The 17,774-nt window shown below is 47.2% G+C and overlaps 1 protein-coding gene across 1 annotated transcript in view; it reads left to right on the forward strand.

The window, feature by feature from the left end:
- The first annotated feature begins 406 nt into the window (after nt 1–406).
- Nucleotides 407–17,774, forward strand: part of HPCA (hippocalcin) — a 28,252-nt gene continuing 10,884 nt past the window's right edge. The window contains exons 1-3 of the mRNA XM_083454617.1: nt 407–921; nt 5,385–5,420; nt 16,776–17,174. Of these exons, the coding sequence (XP_083310743.1) occupies nt 16,797–17,174 (378 nt within the window). The 5' untranslated portion in view covers nt 407–921; nt 5,385–5,420; nt 16,776–16,796. The remainder of the gene's footprint in view (nt 922–5,384; nt 5,421–16,775; nt 17,175–17,774) is intronic.

The raw sequence follows: 17,774 nt of genomic DNA on the forward strand, positions 1-17,774 counted from the left end.
CCCCTGTTACCCTCTGGCCAGGTCGCTGCTCTTCAAGGAAGTCACAGAAGCTTCCAAAGGCACTTGCCCCATCATGGCGTGGGGTGGGTGGGGGCATTTGGACTTTCTGTCCAGACTTCAGCATATCTCCACGGTGGGGCCAGCTACTTCCAAGGAAGGGTGCCTGGGGTGGCGATCTGAAACCGATCTAAAACAGATGTGCGTTTGCTGCCAGGGATGTTGCAATGGATGCTCCCCCCCCATCGCACCCCCCTCTCTCTCTCCCCGGGGTGTGGGGGTTAACCACCACCTTCCTCTTCGTTCCCCCATTTTCTCTCCTTTGCAAATGAGGAAATCGAAACATGCAAATCGCTCCCCCCCCGTCAATCAACCACCCCATGTCAATCAAAGCTCCCCTCTCCGCTGCGGGGGGGGGGGGTAATTCTCGGCAGAGTCCTGTAGGCTGGGCGCCTCTTGCGGACTGTACCATCCTGGCCCCGAGAAAGGGGAGGGAGGAGGGTTGCTTCGGGGGTGGGCGGCGCGGGGCCCGGCTGCATTTGAAGTCGGGCGGGGGGTGGGCGAGAGGAGGGGGCCAAGCAGCGCGTGGCTCGGCAGGCAGAGCTCTGCGGGTGTGGGGCCCGGGGGGAGCCCGACGGGTGGAGCCTGAGGGGCCTCCCCTTTCTCTTTTCCCACGTTTGCATTTGCTAGAGCCCCGAGGACCCCCCCCCCCCGCCCCGCTAAGCCCCGGCAGCGGGCGGGCAGCGCCTCCTCGTCGCCAGCGCCGCGGCTGCTCTGGATGGAGCAGCTGGGAGGAGGAGGAGGAGGAGGAAGAAGCCTGGCGCTGCTGCTGCTGCTGTTGCCGCCGCTCGCTTAGGAGCCGCCTCAGCCGGAGCCAGCCAGCCAGCCAGCCAGGGAGCCGCCAGTGCCCGCTTCGTCGCCCAGGTAGGTCGCTCGGGGAGGCGGGCGAAGTTGCAGCCAAACGAGCCCGGGAAGGAAGTTGCCATTCCGCCCCCGCCGGGGGCAGAGAGCGGCCGTCTAGGAGAGATTGCACCGGGCGGCGGGTTGCATTGCGTTGCGTTGCACGTGGGGGCGAAAGGAGCCGGGCGCGTCGGGTCCCCTCCCTTCGATGCAGGCTCCTTGCAGCGAACGAGGGAAGCCCTTTGGCGAGGGGATTCTCCCCATCTAGGATCCTAACGCTCTTCGTGGGAAAAGGGAGAAGGAGCTCTGTCCTGACACGCCTTTCTTCCCAACACGGATCAGCGGTCTTCGTAACAGTTGCTTGCAACTGCGGCCGGGGGTGGGGAGGGGGGCTGCCCCCTGCACAGGATGGGAATTGCACTGGGAGAAGGGCGTCCCCCATCCCGTAGGAAGCGCAAGAGGGGGCCCCCACTCCCCCGAGCGGAGAAGGGCTAGGCTCTCCCACGGTTGCACTCATATGTTGCTCCTCAGTTGCAATTCATGGGAGGTGGGTTTTTCATTATTTAATTTTTTTGCGAGGGGGTGTTGAAGAGGAGAAGGGCTGGATAGAATGCATATGGAAAACGGGGAGGAATTCATCGTTCCCTCCCCAGGTTGATTAGAGGCACGCGTTGAGTATTTGCCCGTGCAAATATGGGGCGGGGGAGCAGGAATGGGGCAGAGTGAAGGCATCCCATTTGGAGTGCCCTACAGCCCCGTGGGAAGGGAGAGGGCAGGGATTTCTCCATCGGGATGTGTTACGCAGCAGGCATCCACCAGGCACCCAGCACCAGACGATGCTCCTCCAGCCTCTCCATCCAGTGGGCTATACATACCTTTATCTCTCATCTCCTTTTATTTCTTCATAGAATTGTAGATTTGGAAGGGACCCTGAGGGTCATCTAGTCCAGCCCCCAGGAGCACCAACCCTCCTTTCCTGAATCCGAGTGCGACCTTGATATATTGCAGTGTAGCATTGTCTTGAGCATCCCCCCAAAGTGGAAGGAGTTAGTTCAGTTTCTAACCTAAGCCCCCTTGCTTACAGTGTTCAGTTTCTAACCTAAGCCTTACCAATTGTAGTGTATGATTAACTGATAGCTTTCACTGGCACAAGATGTGTTGACGGCTTTAACTCAGATGGCCTTTTAAAAAAAGGATTCAATCAATATTTCTTTTAAAACAAACTTCCCCAAACCTTTCTATCTCACCTTTCTTCCACAGTGGACCTCAAAATGGCATGTGTAAGATTCCCAAGGGGAGTCCCTCCGGGGGCTAAACAGACCCACACCTGTTTGGCTTCAGCAGCTTCCTGTATCACATGCCTCCAGACCCATGTTGCTGACTCTTAGCCACAGTTTGAACACCCCCCGCCATGTCCAGAGGCAGTCTACCTGTGAAGATCTGGTGCCAGGAACAAAGAATAGGGAAACAAACAATCACTTTTATGCTCTAGAGGCAGGTGTTGGCTGTGAAAAAGGCAAATTCCATGCTAGGGGAAGAAATCGAAAATTAAAAGTACAATATCATAATAAGCTTTTGCAAATCTATGGTGCAGCCACAGTTGCAATACTGTGAGCAGTTTTGGTTTTCAGATCTCAAAGGGGATATTGGAGAGCTGGAAAGGGACCGCGATCAAGGCAAGAGCTACTTCCCAGCAAGGAAAAGGTTACAACATTTGGAAATTTTCAGTTAGGAAAAAAGTGAATGAGGGGGGGTGTGATAGAGCCGCCTTCCTGAATTTGCTGCCCGGGACTAATAGGAGTTGCAGTCCAGAGCATCTGGAGGGTATCAGGTTGGAGAAAGCAGTTGTAGAGGAATATAAGATGGTGCATAATGTGGAGAAAATGGGGCAAGGAGGAGGCTCCCCCGCCCCCCGCCTTTGTCACAATTCTAGAACTCAGGATCATTCGGTGAGTGGAGGGGAAATAGTTTCGTGCAGGAAATAGCAGGAAATAGTTGAACTATGGAACTCACTGCCACAAGATGTCATGATGTCTACCAACTTAGATGGCTTTAAAAGGAAATCCGATAAGGAGGAGGATAATGCTATTGGTGGCTACTAGTCCCAATGGCTGTTCCCTGGAATCACAAGTAGAGAGAGTTCCTATTGTGCTCAGGCCCTGCTTGTGGGCTTCCCAGAACCAGGCATCTGGTTGGCTACTGGTAGAACAGAATGCTGTACTGGATGAGACATTGATCTGATGTAGCAAAGCAGTTGTTGATGTGCTTGTGTTTTATAAGCTGCTCTCTAAAACTGAAGCAACATCAAAGCTCCCCTCACAATTGTTTAGGATTCTGTGCAGAATGGTGGTAGATGGGGAAATAGTTTAAGGCTCCCAGAAGTCTCAGTGTCTCTCTCTCTCTCTCATCCCAATATCTATGGGTATATGTTTTATGAGGGAAAAGTAGTCGTGTGTGTTCCATTTTTCTAGATGTTTTGGTTTTTCGCAATAGCTGGCTACGGGTGGGGGACATTTTTCTGGATGGATGTAGAGATGGAGATGCTTAAGGATTGAAAGGCCCCTCTCCACCTATGTATGGATATTGTTAACTGCTCTTCTTGGTAATCTGCAGACCTCTCTTGGGAAATGCTCTTTTTGTGGAATTTTTCATTGTAGATGGCAGTGATTGTTTGGTGCAGGGATCTAGCTGGGGTTTTTTGTACTTAAGCTTAAGGGTGCTTATGCTAGCAATGCACAATTGCAGTTTTTATTAAATCAAGGAGAAAGTAAGGTGACTGTAATGACTTTAAATGCCCTGGATGAAGGCTGAAAGAATCGCAGGTGCTCAATTAGCCTGGCACCTAAAAAACTGGCGCTAACACTTAGGCATCAGAAGGAGGTCCACCCCCCGCCCACCTGCTCTGGATGGTTTGAGCAAAGCAGAAACCACTGAAAATACCTGCCCATGTTGATAACTGCAACTTGATTTACACATCAAGCAGAGGGAAGTGGTTCATTCCAGTGCTAGAATTCTGAAATGTGCTACCAGGCTGCTTGGGAGATGACCCTTAAAAAAAAAAAGTGTGTTTTTAAATGCTCCATGCTAAAAAGCTAAACTAAAGTACCTCCCTGCTTGGGGAAAAGCAGCACATCAAGGAGATGGGTATGCTAACCCTTTCTGCTTGATGAGCTTGCTTTCTACACCAAGAGCTTACCAAAATTCTGTCACCTCATTCTGTCTAATGTATTGAACAACTCTGGATTGTGGACCCAAAGGGCTGGTGTCAAAATAACATTTGGTAGCGAAGGGAAGAATTTGAAGCATATCCATGCAGTTGGTGGGAAGAGTGGGTCTCCAGAAGTCATCTGTGTGCGTGTGTGTGTACAGTATATGTGCAGTGCTTTTTTCTAAAAAAATGTTTAGGCGTACACTCATTTTGAGTCAAGAAAATCACCATTTTATCGTTCAAGTTGGGAAAAAGAAATACAGTAAATGGACAAAAGTACAAAGATTCACAAAATGCTTAGGGGTATGTTTACCCCTGCGTCCCCCCAGAAAAAAAGCTTTCTCTCTCTCTCTCTCTCTCTCTCTCTATATATATATATATACATATGCGCGCGCACACACACACACACATACACAAATGAGGTGATGAGATGGGTTATTTATGCAATTTCCCCCATAATTTCCCTGGAATCCTACTGGATCCTGCTTGTCGGTTTAACCATTGGAAAGTTAAGAGGATGTGAATAAGCAATTTGGATGACATTTTCCTTTGTGGATGTGCTCAAGGGATTGCGTCAGGAACTCCTCCTGCGAACGCCAAATGTTGCATTGAAACAGACCCAGGACAGTTTTGGGCTTTGGTGGGGAGTGTTTCCCTAGATCCTGCAGGAGAAAGCTGTAGCCTCCATGCTCTGATCTGGGTGCATAGACATCTGTCTGATCTTGCAACAAAACACTAGATTAGCTAGACCGTGACTCCGCTCCAACCAGTCTTTCCTTATGTGTTGGGGTTTTTTGAAGTGTGTGTGTGTGTCCATTTTGAGCAAAGGGAATGGGAGTGGCGGTGAACCACATTGCACATTTCCTCTGCTCACCTCTCTCCGCTCATTTCTTTTCTCCACTCCCCCTCGCAACCCTTCTACAGGGTCCTCAAATGGGTTGAGGGGATTGGGGGGCTATGAATGCTCTCAGTAAGGATGACCAAATGATCAAGGACTGCCAGTTCATTGAATGTCCTCTAGCGAGCAGCCAAGCACACACCCCGTACCGACCTGAACGAGTATCGCAAAAGGCAAGAGTATTGCTTGTCCATAATCTTTTATTTTTCCTGCCTGCTCCTCTCTGGGGCCAGTGCTGGGCATATTCACATGACCAGTGGAAAGTGTTTAGTATCTGAGATGATGGGGAATGTATGGCTCACGATCTGGAGTCTTGGACTGAGTGGGCAGTTTGCTGCCAATTGCTGTTAAACTCTCTTGATTGAATTATTTCTTTTTCAGTGCCTCAACCTCCTTCCTGTATCTCATCTTCTTTGGGTGAGTATTGGATTGTCATTAAATGTGGTGTGTACTGTAGAGATGAGGGAAGCAGATCCTTGACAGTTACCAAATGGAACATCACCCAAAATCCTTAATGGGGTGCTATCAAGGATAAAGGTGGAGAAATGTAATGATGTGTTTGGGTTCCCGGGGTCTCAGAAATATGACCAGTCATCCGACTTGTATTTATTAACGCTGCCTATTGCAACTTTCGCTGTGTGACCAAGAGATCTAGAAACTTTTAACAAAAATGAAAGCTGAGATTCTCAGGATTCGTTGTGCCTCATTCAAATATGGAAGTGCGAGGGAAGTTATAGAAAGAAGACCTTGCGGAGAGGGAGGGAGGAAATTCTTCCTGTTCAATACCAATCCCGACTGACAGGCTTCCAGCACAGCTTACTGAGAGAAGATTACAAATCACAATTGTACAATAGAGCTTGGGGGTGGTTTGCCTATGGAACAAGGCAGCTGTAGAGCAGATAAAATTGCAGCACCTAGAGAGGTAAAAAACTGATCAACCTAAGCTGAATAAACCAAAGGTTTATGAAATAAAGGTGTCTTTCCCCGGGGAGAATATTCCAGAGTGAGGAGGCCACACCTGAAAAGGCCCTACTGGTAAGATATGTTTTCTTCATCTAGCTCCAATCAACTGGCTGGGGATGATGGGATTTGTAGTCCTAAACCTCTAGAAGGTGTCAGATTGAGGAAGAGTAGTTTAAAATAATGGCTACTAAGTTTCATTATGATCCCCAGAAAGTCTTAGAATAAAGCGGTGATGGCTTCCTGAACCTGGTAGCCTCCTGATAAGTGCAATTTACATAATGTCGGAGTTGTCAGCACATAGAAAATGGAACGAGTGTTGTCCATCATTAGGCAGGCATTTCCATGAAAGTGGATTCAATTCTCTATGAAGCAGCAGAGGTGTTGTGTTCTGAGTTGTCTGCCCACTAGGTGGTGCCATCCATCCAGCACTGGGTTCTAGAGCAGAAAGGCCAAAATTCCTTAAGATTAGCTGGAAAGAGCTGAGAGTGGCATCCTTACAGACAGAAAACAACAATAACAACAGCAGCAGCAGTGGTGGTTGTAATAGTAGTAGTAGTTTGGATCCTTGCTATGTTAGGAATTCATTGCTCCATCCATTCAGAATCACGAACGTCTTCCTTGATTATCCTTTTTAAAGTCCAGATTATTGAGACTATAATTCCAGGGATAGTCTGCTGGAAGGGGTTAGTAAAATATGAATGAACCATCTCTCTCTCCCCTTCTGTCTCTCCATGATATTCTCTTTTGCTTTGCTGAAAATAAATTTCTGCTCAAAAGGGAGCTGACCCACTTCTGCTAAAGCTTCCAACACAAACATTGCTCAAGCCGCGTTCTTCCAGGGTGGGGCTCCGGGTGTGGGGGAGCCTTGTCTAAAGGATGGCCCCCTCCACATGTGATGAAAGAAACCCTCCTCCCCTGGCAAAACCCTGAGGGAGGCCAGGTATAAAGGAGGAGCAGGGTTTGCTGCTCCTTCTAACTGTTACAAGGAGGAGGGTGGATCTTGGCAGAACCTGTCTTCCACACCCTAATCTTGAAAGGCTGCCCCTGCAAAAAAAGATCCCCTAGCCCCCCCCTCCTGTGAAAGATCCAGGAGTCCTTCACTGATCATGGTCACCAGAAAGACTTTGGCTTCATAAATCAGACCCCTGTTTTGTGCAAGCAAAGCCCCACACATCCCTGCTCCTGGATATGCTCAGCATTTCCAAGTCCGTATTTCTTCTTTGAATATATATTTTTAAGCTTGGGTTATGAATGGGAGAGAGGATGTGAGCTTTCTCCTGTAGGTAAAGCATGCACACGTCCAAAGACAAACTTCTGGATATTGTTTTGCATGTAAATGACCCCTCCAGTGCACAGAGTACCTCATTGTTTTGGAGCGCGAGCAACCAGGAATGAAAAATGCAGGCCAACCCCTGTGCAAGGCCAGGGAAAGGAAAACGATTTCAGGTTGCTGAGTCTTGTAAGAACAACGGAAAAACCCTGCTGGATCAGACCAAGGCCCATCTAGCCCAAGCTCCTACCTCCATCAGTGGCCAGTTGAATGTCTCCAGGAGCACACTAACAAAGTGTGAAGGCAGCAGCCACCCACTCTTGCCTCTCCCAGCATCTCAAATTCGGAAATAGAGCACCTCTGAACACAGAAGTTCCATTTAGCTGTCAAGGCTCATAGTTGCTGCTCTGTGGACCCATTCCACGTATGCATTTGTCTAAGGAGAGCCACGCCTTTGGGAGGGGCTGCCTTTGCTCAGTGGCAGAATGCACATGGAAGGGTCTCGATTCAGGCCCTGACAGGATCTCAGCCAGCAGGAAGACTCATCTGTGCCTGAGACCCTCAAGAATCCCTGGCAGGCAGGCAGGCTCAGTGGACTTGTACATTTGCAGCTATTCTTCTGTTGGTGTGTTTTAAGGAGGCATTTTGTGATAGCAAGCTAATAAGTCTCTTGTGTGAAGCACTCCCTTTTTACTGTCCTGCTGCTGTGCGCAGGAGACTGGATACTGGGGTGGTGTCATCCCCCCACCCCCTGCCCCAGGTTTGGGCAGGAAGCATCTTCTCCTGAGGATCTGTTGTGCCGCTTTTAAATCAGACAAGGTGGGCTGCCCTTGAACCCTACGTGTGGACTTCCTGTGTGTACATGCATGGGTCTTCTGCACACAGTGCTGAAATGGGTGGTCAGCTTTGGGTGTGACTTCAAGTTGATCAGCCATTATGGCAAGAGAAGCCACACCTCCATCCTTCCTGAAGATGCTGTGACTGATTGCAGCTCTCTGGGTGAGCCGACCAATCACTAGACAGCAGCTTAGAATGTCATTTCCTGGCATCTCTGGTTACAAGGCTCTCAGGTCTGGGAAAGGTTGCCCAGGTGAGATTTTAGAGCAGTCTTCATTCACCTGGTACCCTTCAAATGTTTTGGACTACAATTCCCTCAGTCTCAGCCAACACATCCAGGATCTTGGGGTCCTGGTGAAAAACTCAGTGAGCATGACAATCTGGTGTGTAGCTGCTACAAAAGGGCAAACTCTCAGGGGAAAGGTGCCCTTATCTATGCTGTGGCCATACGTGAAATACTGTTCTCAGTTTTGGTCCCTCCATTGTAGATCTAGGGAATGACAACCAAAATGTTCAAGGGGGCTGAGACAATTCTCCTTTGATGAAAGTTTTCAGTGTTGCTGGTTTGGGGGCTTTTGAGATTAGGAAATGGGGTGTGTGGAAATGGGGGACTTTGTAAAGTGATACATAGCGTGGGAAAAGTGGTTGGGAACATGTTAAGAACATAGGAACCTAAGAAGAGTCTTCTGGATCGGTCCAGCATCCTGTTCTCACAGTGGGCAGCCGGATGCTTTTGGGATACCCACAAGCAGAACATGAGCACAAGAGGCTCCCCTCCCTGGTGCCTTCCAGCAACTGGTATTCAGAATCATTAGTGCCTCCAGCTGTGGAGGCAGAGCTTAGCCCTTGCGGCTAGTAGCCATTGGTAGCCTTCTGCTCCAAGCTTTTCTCCCTCTTTCACGATGGTGAACTCTGGGTTATCATCCAATGGAAGCAAATCTGAGCAGTTAAAAGGAAATACTTCTTCACACAGCACACAGGGAAATGGTGAGGTTTGTTCTCACAATATTTGGTCAGCTTAGACTGTTTAGAAGGGATTATTCAAAATACAGTGGTACCTCTGGTTGTGAACAGGATCCATTCCGGAGGCCCGTTCGCAACATGAAAAGCCCGCAACCTGAAGCGCCAGTGTGGTGTAGTGGTTAAGAGCGGTGGACTCGTAATCTGGGGAACCGGGTTCACGTCTCCGCTCCTCCACATGCAGCTGCTGGGTGACCTTTAGCCAGTCACACTTCTCTGAAGTCTCTCAGCCTCACTCACCTCACAGAGTGTTTGTTGTGGGGGAAGAAGGGAAAGGAGAAAGTTAGATGCTTTGAGACACCTTCGGGTAGTAATAAAGCGGGATATCAAATCCAAACTGTTCTTCTGCGCATGCGCAAGCAGCGAATCCCAGAAGTAACCCTTTCTGGTACTTCCGGGTTGCTGCAGGACGCAACCTGAAAAAACGCAACATGAAGCAAACATAACATGGGGTATGACTGTAATGGAGCATCAGACTGCCTATGGTTACTAGTTGCGATAGTTGTGTACCACATCCAGGATCAGAGAGAGTGTGCCTCTGAAGACTAGTTGCTGGGAGGATGTTGCAGTTGTGCTCATGCCTTGTTTATAGTAGGCTTCCCATAGGCATCTAGGTGGCCACTAGGATGCTGGTCTGAATGGGCCTTTAATCTGATCCAGCAGGGGCTCTCTTCAACAGAACAGAGGGAAAGAATATGCCTTTATATCCACTGCATGTATTTAGTTATAATGGTTAGCTGGTTATCCTTCCCTTTCTCCAAGTGTGCTCAGGGCAGTGCGCACAGATCTTTCCCACCCCAAAATGTTTGTTCTTCCACAAGAACCCTGGGAGCTTGGTCAGGCTAAGTCACATGGTGGGGATTTGAACATGGACCCTCCCCAGTCTGACACCAGCCAGTTCACCACACTGGTCTCTCGGCGGTGGAAGGAAGCGAAGGCAGCCCCTTCTTCCTCCGACTCCATTCATTTGTGATGACAGTTGGGGAGACCGACCAGGAAGGAACAGAGGCAGCAGGGTAGAGCCAGTGTGGCGTAATGGTTAGAGTGTCGGACTAGGACCTGGGAGACTAGGGTTCAAATCCCTGCTCAGCCAGGAAGCTCGCTGGATGACCTTGGGCCAGTCACTGCCTCTTAGCCTAGCCTACCTCACAGAGTTGTTGTGGGGATTAAATGGGGAGGCAGGGAACCATATACACCACCTGGAGCTCCTTGGAGGAAAAGGTGTGATATAAATGCAGTAAAATAAATAAGGTATGAACAGGGTCCCTTCCAAGCAAAGCCAACTGTCTGCCTTGTTATAAGTGCCTCTTCTGTTCTGGCCCCTCTGCTTGAGAATCAAGTGGATTCCACTCCCGGTTAGATAAGGGATTCTGGTTTCTCACCCTGCCCACAAACAAACACAGCTTTCCACTTCAAGGTCCCCTTAAGTGAAACCTTTCCATCTGAAGGGAAGTATCACTGCCATTAAGAGCAGTTTAAAAATGCATCAAGTCAGCCACAGCCATATGACAAGAAAATTAAAAAAAACCACACACACACACACACACACACACAAGAAAATGTCCACCCACACACAGAAGCCAGGGTGGGGCGTGCTATAATTTTTTTCTGCCTATGGAAACCAGTGGAAGAAAAAGGAGAAGCCCAAAGTGGTGGTCGGCTTAAAAATGAAGAGAGAAAAAACGTAACTCCTGCATCTAAGCTCAGTCATACATTCTATCTCATCCATTCCAATGGGATTTGAATGTTTCTAAGGCCTTTCAGAGCTTCTGGTGTATTCTTAGGAATGCTAGAAGGTTGAAACTGTCAGACTGAGAAGAAATAAAGACTCTGTGGGAAATCCTCCCTTTTCCTCCCCTGCCCACCATGTGAATACAAAGGAGTGTCAAAGGCGTAGAGTCCTGTGTTTACAAAAGGGTCGCTCTTAGCATGGATGAGGAGGAGCAGCCCTTGGCCAGAAATTTCATGGTGGTGGTGGGGCAGAATCGCTGGGAACTATAGACAGATAGCCTGATTCATTGACATGAAATTTTATAAGGAATTTGGAAGGAGTGCCCTCTGCTTTGCGCTCGTTGACTATAATACTGGAAAATGGATTTCTTAACCATAGAACAGTGCGGATTAGAATATCTCCTCTGTTTCCTTATATTCACGCAAGTAAATGGGCTAGAGACTTGACTTTAGTTTTTTAAATATTCAGGGAATTGATTTATTTATTTAAAAAAATTATATACCGCCTTATCATAAATATATATATATCACAGCGGTTTACAGCAATATAAAAATATGGAACCATACAGTTCCAAGAACAAACAGAGTTAAAAGAAGTTAAAACCAAAATAATTTAAAGCAAACATCAGTAGAAGAGGCCTAGAAATATTTCTGTGAGGCAGGCTAGTTCTAGGTTTAAGGGGGCACTGAGGTAAGTCCCTCTTGGTCTGTCCCCTCTGCTATGGAGGGGAGTTTGAAGTTGCTTCTGGTAGGCAGTAGCAGCACGAGGCAGCTGGGCCCAAGCACACTTTATATTTCCCATAATGCTCTAGGGCAACATTCTAGGGCCATCTTGGGACATCTAATGGGGCCTAGGTTGTTTGGAGTTCTGGGCTGGAAAAATTATCTGAAGGTGGGAGAGAATAAGGGCAGGCATACAGAGCAAGCCAAGTTGGCTGCTGGCTCTGGGTTTTCCAGTAACCATAGGCAGCCTAATGATGAAGGCAGCTCTAGCAGTTGCTCAAGGGCATCCTTCACCAACCTGGTGCCCTCCAGCTGTTTTGAACTATGGCAGCCTTGCTGAGTGGGGCTAATGGGAGTTGTAGTCCAACACAGATGGAGCGTGTGGGGTTGGCGAACACTCTTCTGGCATAACCTCCATCATAGGATAGTTGTGAGGACAAATTGGGCAGGGGGAGTTCTTTGGAGAAAGTTAATTTAGCTGGGTTTTCAGCCTTGCCCTAACAAATAAATGAATTATCCCCATTCTCCACGGTGAGTTTGCAGGCTCCCTGCAGCTGTTGTAACATCCCATCCATTATCAAAATGGGGCTTTCTCCATTCTGGAGTGCTTCTTAGTTGGGAAACTGTTTTGTGTCCTGGAGGTGTCCTCTCCTCCCCTCCTCTCTGGTCTAAATATATTTTTGCTTTTAGAAGGAAGCTGCTGGGCAATGTGCTGGGCCCTGACCATCCAAATGGCGCCCTTTTCCTTCTGGGCCGGAACACGGACCCAGCCTAATTGCATCTGTGCTGTCATTCTCCTTGTGCAGCTGAGCTTGTATGAAAAATTGCGCAGCTGCGGCTGCTGTAAGAAATAGATGGAGGGGAAATGAATCCAGTCTTGAGAGCTTTCTTTTTCCCTTCCCCAAAAGGCAGGCTCATCTGATAGCTTCAAATCAGAGATCCGGTTTGAGCAGGGGTGGAAATAAAATGTGCTCTTGTATAGCTTTTTCTTTATTTATTTCTTATCACCCTCGGCTGATAAGCCAGTAGGTGAGAGAACAGGCTATGTTTTTGCAGAGAGCCAGTTGCTGCTTATTTGTACTGAGTTGCAGCCTCTTTTGTTCCAAGCAGCGTACAAATGTAATGAAAGAGCAAGGTTTAATTTCTTCAAAGAAAGACACCAGGGGATCAGTGCTGTGTGGAAGCTTCTTGCAAAGCTGACCTCTAAGCCGTGTGTGTGTGTGTGTGTGTGTGTGTGGCATCTTTTAGATTAAGCTGTGGTATGCATTGTGCACTTTGCACATGATCGGAGATGCTGTCTTCATTATTTCTTCTTCACGTTTATTCTAAGGTTGAGCTGTGGCTCAAATTAAGCTCAGTGACAGAGACTGCAAGCTTTTGGGGCGGAAAGACAAAATTAAAGGCAAGGTGAGGGGGGAGGCTGGGAGAAGGAACAGCATTGAAATGGGAGGTCCAGAGACATGGATCAGGAATGTGGAGGCCTTTTAAATCGGGATTGCTGCTTTGGTAATGGGAGAAACCTGTTCCCGGAGATTCATGGGGGCCCTCTTTGAATAGCGTCCAGATATGTAGCAAGCCAGAATCTATTAATTTGTGAGTAATTACTAGATCAGTCTTTGTCAACCTGGTGCCTTCCAGATATCGCGGACTACAGGCTGGGGCTGATGGGAGTTGTAGTCTGGGATATCTGGAGGGCACCTGGTTGATGAAGACTGTTCTAGAGGCACAGTTGGAAAACCCTTTCCCCTTCACACACTTCCCTGCCCCCTCTTTCTGCTAGTAATATGCAGACCTTTCATGAGGTCTCTATGGGCCTTTCCACACAATGGCTGTGTTCAAAAACCTTGGTGGACCACAGTTTGTGGAAACCAAGCCTTATGAGGAACGGTGGATGGAGCTGGGTATATTTAGCCTGGAAAAGAGGAGACTGAGAGGAGTAATGATAGCCATCATATAGCTACCAAATATCTAAAGGGCTGTCACATGGAAGACGGAGCAGGTCTGTTTTCTCCTGCTCCAGAGGGTAGGACACAAACCAATGGATTCAAGTTACAAGAAAGGAGATTCTGACTAAACATTAGGATGAACTTTCCGACAGTAAGAGCCATTTGACAGTGGAACAGACTCCCACAGAAGGTTATGCACTCTCCTTCATTGGAGTTTTAAAGCAGAGGTTGTACGGCCGTCTGTCATGGATGCTTTAGTTGAGATTCCTGCTTTGCAGAGGGTTGGACTAGATGACCCTCGGGTCCCTTCCAACTCTACAATTCTGTGATTCCCATGAACACAGAGGTTGCTTCTGCATCACTGCTGGCATGAGCAGCAAACGACAGATCCCTCGCGTAATGTTGCATCCAAACTGCAAATTAGCTCAAACAAACCACCTCTGGGAACAAGCCTTGTGGGTTTGTGTCATGGCTTGTTAGGAGCAAAACAAACTGCAGTCCCCCATTTCAGACAGAATGGTGGAAAGTGTGGGATGGTGACTTGTTGCCCCCACTGGCTGGTGGGGAAGGGCATAACCGGAGCAGTGTTTGTGTGCTCAGTAAACCATTAACTTTAGCAATAAATGTGAAACCCCACAGGGATACTGTATACAAGAATAAAAATAAGATGAGTAAAAACAGATAAACTTCCATGGACCATGAGTTCCATCTGGCAAGTATGTACCTGGTTTGCACCACACAGGAGGTCTCCCTAGATGATTGCCGGGAATGGGCATGTAGGGAGGAAGCAAGGTGGTCTTGCAGAGAGCCTGGTCCCAAGTTGTTTAGGAATTTATAACCTTAAATTTGGCCCAGGAGCATTCCTGCAACACTGCAACCAACGAGGCAGAATGTGATCTAGCAACCATTTTGTGGCTGTTGCGAATTCCTTGTTGATGACATCTGTGGAGTACTTTGTGCACACAACGGGGTCGGGAGGAGGTTTTAGTATTTGCAAGACGATGATGATTTATGTATGTATTGAATATATATCCCACCTTTCCTCCAAGAAGCTCAAGGTGGCATAATACATGATCCTCCCCCCCATTTCATCCTCACTACAACCCCGTGAAGTAGGTGAGGCTGAGAAGATTGCAAATGAGCCACAAAGACTGGATTAGAAGGCATAAACTCTACTGAGCCACGTGTTGCTTCCCAACAGTACATAAAATGGAAACTAGTCAGATCTTAACTTCCTTTCCCTGCTGGTGCCTTCCAGAACTGATTCCCCCCATACTGACATTTCCAAATCACTTCAGTTCCTGTTCATGTTACAGAGGTAGCCTTGCAGTGTATGTCCATGAATGGAGGAGGGAGCAGGCACAATGCTCTTTGTCCCAGAGCAGATTCCCAAAACGGTGAACCACTCACCTTTGCTGCTGCTTATAACTTAGGAGGGGGGGTGTATCTTGATAGGCAAGGCCTCCCTTGACAGTAGCACCTGGCATTGCTACATCCACAGCTTGGAACTTAGTTGACTGGTGTCTGTTGTTGTTTAGTCGTTTAGTCGTGTCCGACTCTTCGTGACCCTATGGACCAGAGCACGCCAAGCACTCCTGTCTTCCACTGCCTCCCACAGTTTGGTCAAATTCATGTTAGTAGCTTTAAAAACACTATCCAACCATCTTGACCTCTGTCGTCCCCTTCTCCTTGTGCCCTCCATCTTTCCCAACACTAGGGTCTTTTCCAGGGAGTCTTCTCTTCTCATGAGGTGGCCAAAGTATTGGAGTCTCAGCTTCAGGATCTGTCCTTCCAGTGAGCACCCAGGGCTGATTTCCTTAGGAATGGATAGGTTTGATCTTCTTGCAGTCCATGGGACTCTCAAGAGTCTCCTCCAGCACCATAATTCAAAAGCATCAATTCTTCGGCGATCAGCCTTCTTTATGTTCCAGCTCTCACTTCCATACATCACTACTGGGAAAACCATAGCTTTAACTATATGGACCTTTGTTGGCAAGGTGATGTCTCTGATTTTTAAGATGCAGACTAGGTTTGTCATTGCTTTTCTCCCAAGAAGCAGGCGTCTTTTAATTTCGTGGCTGCTGTCACCATCAACAGTGATCACTGCCTTGCCGTGGCGAAGGGGCTTGAATAACTCAGAGAAGCTATAAACTATGCCAAGCAGGGCACCCAAGACTGGTGTCTAAGTGGCAGCAAAGCCCCTTTCCCCAAATTTGGTTGGTGCAGCTCCCTCGCCCCTCTATGGAGAAGCATGACACACCAGTTATCCCTGCTTTGGTCACCTCTAGGTTGTAGTTCTGTAATCTGTCATAAGGTGGGGTTGCTTTTTAAAAATAATAAGAAGAAAAAGAAAGCTCTGCTGACCTAGAATATTTATTCATTTATTTTGTAGCATTCTTAGGTCACCCACCCACCAAGTCCTCTGGGCAGGTTTCTGACTTCAACAAATGCACAGAGAGAGAGAGAGAGAGAGAGAGAGAGAGAGTGTGTCAAAAACAATATCAATGCATTATTAATACCATGTTTAATAATATGCCTCTTGGCAATTAATTCTTTCAGCTTTCAGAGTTGCTTGTGTTCTGTGTAAGCTGGATTTATCAGAAAATCTAATAAATGAGCACAGAATGTGGATTCCTGAATATCTGAGCTTTCATTAAAAAAATTAAAAAATTAAATAATCAGATGTTAGTTTGTGTATGGAAGTCCAAATAAAAATTAAAACTATTGTGCACTTTCCTGAGGAATTGACAAAAGGTAGAAATGGGAGAGAAAGTTGATTCAGTTCACATTTAAAATAGAATGCACCTAATTTGCTCTTTCTAAAACATGTGAACTGAGACTGCTTTCCTTCAAAATTCACAGGTCTCTCTCTGAATTTTGCAGTACAGTTCTCCAACCATGTAATATGTATAAAAAGGGTAAAATGTGCATAAGATGCACATATAAAATCCATTGTGTTAAGGAGAATTGCTTAGCAAAAAATTTGTAGGTTCGGCAAAATGGCATACAAAAATGTGTATATATTACGAGAAATTTGCACTAAAATGCTGATTAATTTTCATGGGGACTTAAAAAAATTAAAAAGGCACAAGCTGATGTGGAAATGTGGGGAAATGAAAAACTGAAAGAAACTAAAATTGATGCATTTGCCCAGCCCTATGTGCAAACTGTCTGCTCATGCAGGGCTCTTTTTTGAGCAAGCCCTGGCAAGGTGTAAATGAATGTTGGTATATCATGGGCAGTCGTTCCATGCCAAACTCCCTCTTGCTTCCTGCATTTCAGTTTTAAACCTCCAGTCCAACCATGGGGAAGCAGAACAGCAAGCTGCGCCCGGAGATGCTCCAAGACCTCCGGGAAAACACGGAGTTCTCCGACCTGGAGCTCCAGGAGTGGTACAAAGGCTTCCTCAAGGACTGTCCCACCGGCATCCTCAATGTGGAGGAGTTCAAGAAGATCTATGCTAACTTCTTCCCTTACGGTGATGCCTCCAAGTTCGCTGAGCACGTCTTCCGCACCTTCGACACCAACGGTGATGGCACCATTGACTTCCGAGAGTTCATCATCGCCCTGAGTGTCACTTCGCGGGGGAAACTGGAGCAGAAGCTGATGTGGGCTTTTAGCATGTACGACCTGGATGGGAACGGCTACATCAGCCGGGAGGAGATGCTGGAGATTGTGCAGGTAACCTTTGGCTTCTCCTTCTCCTTCTCCACACAGGCTCTCCAGCTCCCCCCAAAACTTTCCCATGTCCATGAAAAATACCCTGAGCTCCCCCCATTGTTTCCTGCTTCCTTCAGTTCTGGGCGAGGTTTTTGTATTTCTGTCTTGAAGGTTATCGCTTAAGAAAAACCTATCCGATTTCAACATTGATCTCTTTCCCTCTGACAGCTTTTGAAGTTGTTATTTATGCGGCTTACTGCAGTATTTGTAGAACTTACGGTGCTTGGTAATGTTGTCCTAGGAGCATTGTCACGCTTTGCTGGTTTTTAATCTATAAAAAAGGACATGAAGGTCGAAAGATTGGGGAAATGTTGCCTAACAGAAAGTGGATTAGTTGGGTGTCATTGTAGAGTGAATATTTTGAATAATTTCTTTTATGTGACTGACAGGTGGAAAACCGGAAGTTGTTTTTATTTCTATTCTATCTATTCTTTTTTTTCCCCTCTGGTGTTTTCTTTTCTCTTTCTCTCTTTGTTTTTATTTAGATTAGATTAGTTTATTCTGAAAAAGCTTTTTTTAAAAATCGTATTTTTAAAAAGGGATGTGAAACTGGAAGTTGAG

Source organism: Podarcis tiliguerta (assembly GCF_965153285.1).
Source record: "Podarcis tiliguerta genome assembly, chromosome: 8".
Lineage (NCBI taxonomy): Eukaryota > Metazoa > Chordata > Lepidosauria > Squamata > Lacertidae > Podarcis > Podarcis tiliguerta.